The sequence below is a fragment of the Furipterus horrens genome, unplaced genomic scaffold, assembly GCF_987537825.1.
Source record: "Furipterus horrens unplaced genomic scaffold, mFurHor1.1.pri manual_scaffold_2, whole genome shotgun sequence".
NCBI lineage: Eukaryota > Metazoa > Chordata > Mammalia > Chiroptera > Furipteridae > Furipterus > Furipterus horrens.
This window is the reverse complement of record NW_028327172.1, coordinates 74650638-74661453: the sequence shown is the minus strand read 5'-3', so window position 1 is coordinate 74661453 and position 10816 is coordinate 74650638. Positions and strand designations below refer to the sequence as shown.

The window sequence follows — 10816 nt, the reverse complement described above, 5'->3', positions numbered from 1 at the left end:
AAGCAAAACACTCCTTTAGAATCATACACTGTATATTAGTGTAGAAAGTATACATTTATTGATGCTGGAAATCAAGACTTCTGATTTGAGGTATGTTTACATGCCTCTCGGTCCAGGTGTTTAATGATCCAAGTAGTGAGTTGGACTGGCTGGTGCCGACAGTCTCTGACTGCTCAGGCCTCAGGATCTTAAAGACATCCTGTGACTTAAAAAGAATCTTGCTGAGTACTCCATCTTCCCTGATGTTGATAAGGAAATCAAACAAAACTAAGCACAAATGGTGTTTAACCTTGATTGCTTTCTGTTAGTGGTTAAGGAACAGTGCATGCGTTCCATAGCCTTGAAGGAATAAGTGATTGAATTTGTTTTTCTGTTTTTTTGAACTTATAGAGGATATATAGACTTGTTTATCAGGAAGCGCTCTCTTCAGTTAATCCTTTAAGCTTCCTCTGTTGTAAATTTCAAGTACATTGTAATCATTCGTGGAATGTGCCTGTGAGCTCATTCCTGGACCCTCCCTGTTGGTTAGCATATCTGCAAAATCCAATAAAAGGAAGGTGCTTGCACTGCTCAGTGCTGACCTGCCTGAGCTTGCGGGAGCCCTCTGTTTGACCCATTCTGTCTGCTGGAATTACTTGCGTGCCCTCGACCACAAAGTACTACAATTTATACATACTGCCGTACATTTAAAAATTATGCATGCTTACTTTTATGGGCAAAGGAAAGGATTACTTTGGGAATAATTTGTAGTATATGAGATTTCACCTCACTAACCAAATTCTGAATTTAATCTCTTGTTAAAACTTGGACTCTACTGTACGTATTTATGCAAAATTCAGTTTTTTTCAGGCTAGGCAAGAGTCTGAAACTCAGAAGATGACTGAATTTTTAAATTAAAATGCTAAACATGTCTTCAAAAAATAGCAAACTGAATCCAGCAATGCGTTAAAGAGATCATACACCATGATCAAGTGGGATTTATTCCAGGGATGCAAGGTTGGTACAATGTTGGCAAATCAATAATACACCATATAAACAAAATGAAGGATAAAAATCACAGGAAAGTATCAATAAATGCAGAAAGAACATTAGCTAAAATCCAGCACCCATTTATGGTAAAAACTCTTAGCAAAGTAGGAATATAAAGAACATAACTCAACATAATAAAGACCATATATGACAAACCGCAGACATCACACTCAATGAGAAAAAGAAAAAGTTTCCTTTAAGATCAAAACAGATAAGGATGTCTTATTCAACACAGTACGGAAAGTTCTAGCCAAGCAATTAGACAAGAAGAAGAAATAAAAGGCATCTAAAATGAAAAAGATGAAGTGAAACTGTCATTGTTTGCAGATAACATGATAGTGTATATAGAAAACCTTAAAGACTCCAACAAAAACTACTAGACAGAAAAATGAATTCAGTAAAGTAACAGGATACAAAATTAATTTTCAGAAGTCAGTGGCATTTTTATACACCAATAATGAACTACTGGAAAGAGAAGCTAGGAAAATAATCCCATTTACAATTGCAACAACAAAAAAATAATAAGATACCTAGAATTAAATCCAATGAGGATTTGAAAGATCTGTACTTGCAAATTATAGGATATTGAAGAAACAGGAAGCATTTACCATGTTTATGGATAGGAAGAATTAACATCATTAAATGTTCATACTATCCAAAGCAATCTATAGATTCAATGCAATTCCTATTAAAATGGCATAGCTCACAGAATTAGAATATTCAAAAAATTTATATGGAACCACAAAAGACCTCAAATAGCCTGAGCAATATTGAGAAAGAAGGACAAATGGAGGTATCATGCTACCTGGTATTAAACTATACTACAAGGCCATAATAATCAAAACACCATGGCAGTGAAATAAAAATAGACGTGTTGATCAATGGAACAGAATAGAGAGCCCAGGAAAAAAACTCCATACCTTTATAATCAATTAGTATTTGACAAAGGAGGCAAGAATATACAATGGGGTAAAGACAGTCTATTAAATAAATGGTGTTGGGACAAGTGGACAGATACATGCAAAAAAATGAAACCAGACCACCTTCTCACACCACACACTAGAATAAACTGAAAATGGATTAAAGACTTAAATGTAAGTCATGAAGCCATAAAAATCCTAGAAAACATAGGCAGTAAAATCTCAGACCTTTCTCACAGCAATATTTTTTCTGATATATCTCCTAGGGCAAGGGCAATAAAAGAAAAAATAAGCAAATGGGACTACATCAAACTAAAAAGCTTTTACACAGTGAAGGACACCATCAACAAAATGAAAAGACAACCCACTAAATGGGAGAACATATTCACCAATGATACATCTAATAAGGGATAAATTTCAAAAATTTATCAATAGTTGTATAAGGGAAATAGGAAGGAGAGTTATAACTCTGATATAAGCTAATATACCAACATCCTAATTAACCAAGTCCTAATCTTTATAATTAAAATGGAAACTACATTTAAAAGCTATCCAAATACCTTTGGATCTACAGGCTTGCTTGGGAGTTATTTTTTAAAAGGGCTTAATGAGCTCTTCTAAGCATTTGCAACAATCATCTTTCTTTGAACTAAAAAAATAAAATCAATCATAGCAAATTGTGATTTATTTCTATGGCATCTGAAACATCATAGAGTACACAGGCAAATACAAATTGTCTAATTACATTGAGAATAAAATCCCTTAGAACAGTAGTAACAATTAACATTTATCTGATAGATATAGAGGACTGGAGTCGCCAGCACAATATTCTTTTTTAAGTTGTGCATATCTTCCATTTTAGAGCACAGAAACTGTTGTATAATAAAACGCTTAGGGTTAACATAAGTGAGCTGAAGGGTTAAAAGCTTCTGGGATGCAAGAACATATTGTCTTAAGATTCTTTAAATTCAGAGTATTTACTGAGGACTTAGAATGTGAACTGAGCACACACTTTCAGTTAAAGCTCTGGGTGATAGTCTATGAGCTGTTATTAGAGATCACTGAGAGAGACTCTGGGTGCCTCAGAATGGATGAAGAAACTACTCAAGACACTCACAGCCGGAGGAAGGAAGGGAGGGGGGTTTACTTTGAGGAAAATTGCCCTCGTTTCTTTATTAGCCAAGGTTTTAATCTACTTTCTACACATGGAAATGCATAAGGAAAACATGCAGCCCTTCCCCAAATGGTTGGGAGTAAAAGGGAAATGCGGATCAATACAGGGTTGAAACGCCCAGGTATTTTACACAAGTTCAAAAACATTTCCTCTTATTAATTGTTCTGTTTTTCATATTCTACTGACAAGAACTTGGGGCTATTCAGAGAAAAACAGAACAGCTTCTCTTTTGGCTCCACACAGCGGTCAAAGTCTTTTGAACCATGCCTGCCTGTCTCTCACAGATCACTGCAGTAAGCTTTTCTTTAACAAGCCATATTCAGGTGAAATCTCACTGAAAAGAAAACCTATAATCGAAACAATTTATACAACTTAACACCTAGAAAACAAATAATCCAATTTAAAAATTGGCAAAGTACCCGAATGGAAACTTATCTAAAGAGGACACACAAATGGCCATAAGACATATGAAAAGAGGCTCAACATCATTAATCATCAGAGAAATGCAAATTAAAACCACAATGAGATATCACCTCACGCCAGTCACAATGGCTATTGGCAAGGATGTGAGAAAAGAGAACCCTTGCGCATTGTTAGTAGAAACGCAGATTGGTGCAGCCGTTGTGAAAAACAGTATGGAGTTGTTTTAAAAAATTACAAATGGTATTGCCATATGACACAGAAATTCCACTTCTGGGAATATAGCTGAAGAAACCCAAAATGTTAATTCAAAAGAATATATGTACCCCTAATGTCATTGCAGCATTATTTACAATAGCCAAGATTTGGAAGCAGCCCGAGTGCCCATCAGTAGATGAGTGGAGAAAATAGCTGTGCAACATTTATGCAGTGGAAACTACTCGGCCATAAAAATGAATATCTTATCTTTTGCGACAACATGGAGACCTGGAGAGAATTATACTATGTGAAATAAACCAGTCAAAGAAAGAAAAATACCATATGATTCCTCTTCTATGTGGATTCTAATGAAGAAAATAAATTAAGAAACAAAATAGAAACAGACTCAGAGATACATAGAACAGACTGACAGTTGTCAGAGGGAAGCGGTTTTTTGGGGGATCTAGGTGAAAAAGGTGAAGGGATTAAGCAAAACAAACAAACAAACAGACAAGCAAGCAATAGTGCAATGGTGACTGCCAGAGTGAAAGAAGGATGAGGGGAGGTGGAAGAAGGCAAAGGGGGAAAATGGCGGCAGAAAGAGACCTGACTTTGGGTGGGGAGTGCATAATGCAGTCTGCAGATGATGTGTTATAAAATTATGCACTTGAAACTTGTTAGGTTTTATTAACCAATGTCACCCCAATAAATTCAATTTTTAAAAAAGTAACAAAAAAAGGAAAACAAAACATAAAAAAAAAAAACCCCACACGGTATACAAACCTCACATTTAAGATACTAGGATCTTTGTATTTGTCATATTCCAGAAAATAGCTTTTAGGCTTTAGAAAAGTTAACTAGATCACTGTCTAGGCCAAATGAACATTCATTTGCCTTTTTTCCCTGTGGTAATTAAGAAAAACTACCAGACAATTCAGACTTAGATGTAGCTCACCAGGCTGGTTGTGAGTGGCAGGCTTCCCAGTTCCCATCACACATTAAGTTGCAGGTCTGACCCAGACGGAGCCCTGTAAGGGCTGCCTGTGCCTGCCCTGTTCACTGCCGTTTCCCTCGGAACCAGCACCGTGCCTGGCACACAGAACACGCATGGACTTGAATAACGTGAATGAGTCTTAGCATACATTTTGTTTTAGAAATATTTATTCAAAAACAGGTAATAGTAAAGCAAACATTCAACATAACTAAAAGAAATCTATATACAATAGTATATAATTTCATTAAGGTGCAATACTCAAAAGGGCACATATCTCTTATTATTTAAAGACAGTATCCTAGCCTTTTACAGTTTTTTTAAAGACTAGCTTATTAGTCTTTAAGACTAATAAATTTGTAGCATTTCTAAGGGTACATATATTAAGTATACACTATAATGGCCATGGATTAATGTACCCACTGGCTACGGAAATACTTTGGGGTGATATAAAAAACCACAGAGAATAGTGGGAGGGCTATGATCTCCCTTGATCTGTACACAACTGTTCAGTCTATAACTTATTAGCTTTTCTAGTAGCTTCTCTACTTGGTTTCCACTGACTTTGTGACCAACTGACTGGTGAAGCCTCGATTTTTTTCACTTGAAAGCTTTTCAAGTTAGGGTTTGTCAATAGACTTTTACATTTGATTTACTAGACTGTGGCCTTAATATATTTACCTTATTTCTCCATTTCACATTCTGGAGGTGTAAATTGGGATAACATCACTACTGTATGCCAGATTTTCAGCATACAACTAGTATTTTAGAAACCTAACTACTACTCATTGTTCCTGATAAATTTCTACCCTATTCATTTCCAGACACTGTTCCCTGCTTGTCAAAATCTTTTAGAATTATAATTTCCTTACCTGTACATTAGCAATTCTCCTAGGTTATCTGTGAATTTGGTAAACTTTTTAAAGCCATTAAAGAATATTTGAATAGGACAGGAGCTGTATAGCACACTTATTGAGGCTGGAGAGTGGGTTCATGATGTTATCAAAGCTCTTGGATACATCAACTAGCAAGAAGTAGTTACAAATTTATTTACCTATACTATTACCTAATTGATCATTTTTATTCATCCATGAAGATTTCAAGGCTTTCTTAAAAAAAGACATACTAAGTTTATTACATTACTTTGATTAATATACATTGGTAGTTTTATTACTAATAAAAGCAGCTTATAAGAAGATACATTGAGATAAATTTGTAATTTGAAATGCAAAATGAAAGAAATTTATAGTCCACAAAGTTCAAGAGATTGTTTTAGGAGAGAAAGGAAGGTGGCGAGCTCAGATTTGAGTGAGCGCTTGCCATTGGCAAGAGACAGAAATGTTAACCCTTCAAAAGAAAAAACTGTTTACATAAACTGGTTACCTAACAAATAAGAGGAAAATTTTACCACCCATTTCTTAATCTCTGCAGCAAAGATGAACATTTTCCTAATGGTGGAGGAAGAATTATATTCACCAATAGACAAGTCACTAATTTTACTTGTTAATCTGATGACAGTGTGGAGACAGGAGTGTTCCATTTCTAGCTGTAGAGCAAACTTGATACCTAAACCCTTCCTCTGCAACAAAAACACAGAAATGCTGGATGAGATGTAAGAAACAATCTATTAAATGCATAGCAGAATTTACAAGAAAGTAAGGGACATGCTGAGGGAGAAAAAAGGAAAGGAACTGAAAAGTAGAGGTACACTGTGAGCTAAAATTCCAGCTGGCCTGACACACTTTGCCAAAATCCCATATTTAATCTACGGGCTTCAGCTTTAACATACATAAGGGAACTGATGAAACCTTGGACTTGTCGAGGCAGCGATGGGAATTAAATGCCCCTCCCCTCAAGCCCACCATACAGGTGAAACATGTGAAGAATGACCCCTCAGTGAGAGTCAAGAAAACACTCTGCCAGTAGCATAGGAAAACGAGGACGAAAAGTGTCTGTGTTAGCCTGGCACTATTCTTTTGTTTAATCCTCAACTGAGGATATTTTTTTCATTCCTTTTAGAGAAAGAAAGAAGAGAGAGAGAGAGAGAGAGAGAGAGAGAGAAACACTGATGTGAGAGAGAAACATCAATCAGTTGCCTTCTACTTTGTGCTCCGGCCAGGGATTGAACCAGCAACCCAGGCATATGCCTTGACCTGGAATCAAACCCATGACTTCCAGTAGATGACACAATGCTCCAACTGAGCCACACTGGCCGGGGCCACACTACTCATGAGGTCTGGAAAACTCGGAAGCCCAGAAACTAAAAATACTGACAATGACCAATATACATGTTTTGAAAATAGTAATTATATTAACTGCGTCTTCAAAATTTGGTCTCCAAGACATAACAACTTTATTCAGTCACACTGGGTGGTCTTGCTACTGAAAATCCAAGCACATTTCTTAAACACTAACTTGCTTTCAACATTGCTTCTTATTTTTAAGGTAGTTTTACCATGATAAATAGATCCTTACTATTTTGAAGCATATTTTTCTTTCTTTCATATGTTAACATCAAATAATTTTCATCTGTATAAGAAACCTGGGAAACAAATTGTAATGAAAAGCCACCTCAAAACCAGTAGCACATCTGTTCCAACTCATCCTAGAGGAAAAGCTGTCAGTGATGTTCCTGCTTTCCTGCTGCCTTCATTTCAGATAAAGCGTTAAGACAGAGATTGTACTGAAAATGATACAGTGTGTACTTGAGAGGAAAAAAAGTGTTTAGCTAGAAATGGAGCATGAATGACAATTATTTCTAGTGATCAAGAAGAGATGTTCCTTGAGACCCTCAAAGCACCCATAGGGGACTGAAGTTAGTATTAAACATTAAAGAAAAAAAATAAAACCACAGTACGTAGTTTGCTTAGTTAAATAGTAATACCATATATTCAAAGTATGTGGGTGGGTTAAAAATAAAGGCCAACATATAATTTTTGAAACTTGAATTCAAGGGAAATTCATATGCTGAATATCACACCCAAGCTTTCCACCCTGGGAAAAGTCGACTAAGGTTTTTGGGGTCCATGGCCTGTTGTAGGAGTAAATTCACTTGTCCACCCACACTGAGCACAGTTCCTTCCTCCACTCCTTTGAGTTTCTCTTGTAGTCTCATCAAGACACGTTCAGCTACTTTGTTGAAACTCTGGTCCATTTCACTAATGAGAAAAACACAAAGGCATTAATGAGGTGGAACAGTTCAAAGGGCCTTGGGAATAGGAAAATATGAACAACTGACAGTAAGTCCTTCCTAAAAGACTGCCCACCTTAGATTTCGTTTGCACTCCTGGTCATCCGCAGTCAGAGTAGAGTGGAGCTCAGTTTCATCTTCCAATCTCTGCTGTAAATACAAAGCTTTCAAAGGGTTCATGGTCCAGTCAAAGAGGGGATCATACAGGAGGACCTAGAAGAGAAAACATATGTGTTAGAAGAATAATTTGCACTTTGCAGTGGAACCAATATTATAAAAATAACAGAGGTCACTAATACGGTAGTTGACTGGGGAAAGGGGAAAACTTATTGCACAGGCTTCTTGTTTCCTTATGGAAGAAACCATAGTAGCATGATGCTCTTGGTTTCTTATCCCATTAATTCATTCTTCTGCCATGGTTGGGGGCAGTGACATACCTTGACTCATGTTTCCTTACAAGGTGAAACTATTAAAAGGAAATAAGTACTAGTCACTTCCTTTCCTTCTCTCTCCCTGTCCTGGGTAAAGGCATTTACTTTGCAGCACTAATTCTCCCTCAGGTGGGATAGGTTAGCCTACGGGCGTTGGATAGAACTAGCGAGCCTATTTGGACCTCACTCTTAAGCCATGTTCTCCAAACTTTTTATCAGTAATAACCTGGCATTTTGATCTCTAACCTATTGTTATTCCTTTTTACCTCAATTAGTTCCAACTCTGAGTGGAGAAAAGAAGGTGTAATTTATTGAAAGCTCCTCAAAACCCTGGTCCTGTGGTTGATACCTTAAGATACACATGGAGTAGAATTTGAATACTAAAATGACTGGCATGGCCACAGCAAGTGGCTTTAGGTCATAATTTTAGTAAGTGAAGTCATGAGGGATTTCTAACTTTGGCAATTCAGAACAGCTAACTGCCTCTGGTGTTTATAAGCACATTAAAAGAAAACAGGCCTTAGCAAGTGCTTACCATACAGGTCTTAATAATAAGTAAAGAGTCAATTCCAGGGATGAGTGATGTTGCAGGACTATCCAGCACTATGAAGTTAGGACATTTTTTTACTAATGTCTTTACTCTGCTTCTCAACAGATCTTCAGGTTAGGACTATAAAATGCCTTCAGCATTAAAGGTTTAATGTACCGAATCAGCAATAGCAAAATCTGGTATCTATTTATGCTGTGTTAAGTATCCTCCAGGCCCATTAAAAACTATGGAGGGAATGACTATGAATATAAGTGGTTTGTCCATAAGGTCAGGGTCCATATGTGACTTCAAGCTGAGCACTGGCTTGGGTTTAGATTTCAGAGATCCAAACCAGTTTCACCTCAAAAGGGAGTTTTATTAATCAATGAATGAAAAGGAATGAAGGCTTCAATTATAAAAAGATTATATGGTCTTTTTGGGTTGAAGTAGAGAAACACCACAAATTATTTCAAACCCAAGAGCTCACATTAGGAATCATATTTGCAATTTCTGGAATCAAAAAGGAAGTAATTCGAAAAATATAATTTAGTCACTATCAGAATGGAAGTGAATGACTGAAAACAATACAGGAATATAGACTGATAAGCTAGAGCAGGGTTTCTCACTCTCCGCACTGTGGACATGTCGGGGCTGGACCCTTCACAGCTGTGAGGGCTGCCCTGTGCACAGGACGTTTGGCAGCCTCCCTGGCCGAAACAAGCTAAACGTCAAGCGTATCCTATTCACCCCCTGCCCCATTATGACAACCAAAAATGTCTTTAGACTTTGCCAACTATCCTCTAAGAGGTAGAACTGCTCTTGGCTAAGAACCATTGAGTTAAAGGGAGAGATTTTCTTAGTAGAACTGATTAAAATTTTGGAGGATAGAATGGTCTGTTATGAAGAAAAAGCCATCGTGAAGGCCAGATGAGACAAAGGTGCTGAGAGGGAAAGGGAAACGCACCTCAGTCAAAGCGCTCTTAAAGAGGGATTTGGTGAGCAAGATGTTTTCACTGATATTCTATCAGAAACAGTGACTGTGGCCCAGTGAAACCTAAGAGGGGAAAAGCAATGAATACAAGAGAGGGGCCTGGAATGGCATCCGCAGGACTGGGACCCCTGCTGCCACTGAGAAGCACCACTCTAAAGCTGAAGATGCACAGCCTTCAATTGGCAAATTTTCTGAAAGAATGGAACAGCAACATCAGACGATTTTAGAACATTTGAACAGATTCACAGAGAGAAGATTGGGTACATCAGTGCAAAGTACACAAATCAAGAGAGGGTGACCTTTTAAATGACACGGGTATTGCAGGTGGAGATGCAAGTCACTTCTCAGGCTCAAAACCCTCCAGCAGTTTCCATCTCACTCAGCAAAATCTAAAGTCCTTACACTGCTGCAGGAACCCCTCGGTGACCTGGCCACTGTTACTTCTCTCACTTGATATCCTGTCACTATCTAAAGAGTGAGGCTCAGGAGCAGTCTGACATTTGACTACGAACTCTTCTGAGGCCTTGAAGAAACAACCCTCTAGCAGCAAGTGCTCACTCAGCACACGGTTCCTAAATGAAGCCCAAATCTACCCAGGCATGAAAGACTCTTCTGCCTGATAGTGAGCAGAGGAAAACACTGGGGAACATGTTAAACTTCTTTGGATCTTAAATAAATGTGAAATGTTTGGACTTTTTGTCTTAAACACAAAAAGGCAAGATGTTTTAGATTTTAATTTCTCTATCATGGAGGCATCTGGGTTTTCTTTTCTCTTATGGCAGAAGCAATGGCAAACTATAATACATGACATGTAGGAACACAATTTGAAATGGAAAAAAAGAAAAGGGAGCACATTTTCATTCAGCCTTGGGAACAGCAAAGCCTTGTTATTTAAATTGTCAACATGCTATTGGGATGAATTTCAACACCCTCTTTGTAGCAA

The 10816-nt window shown here is 37.4% G+C and overlaps 1 protein-coding gene across 1 annotated transcript in view; it reads right to left on the bottom strand.

Moving 5' to 3' along the window:
- Positions 1–7593: 7593 nt before the first annotated feature.
- ATM (ATM serine/threonine kinase) overlaps positions 7594–10816 on the bottom strand; it is a 173680-nt gene continuing 170457 nt past the window's right edge. The window contains exons 62-63 of the mRNA XM_090265885.1: positions 7999–8135; positions 7594–7890 (exon numbers count right to left, since the gene is read on the bottom strand). Of these exons, the coding sequence (XP_090122011.1) occupies positions 7707–7890; positions 7999–8135 (321 nt within the window). The 3' untranslated portion in view covers positions 7594–7706. The remainder of the gene's footprint in view (positions 7891–7998; positions 8136–10816) is intronic.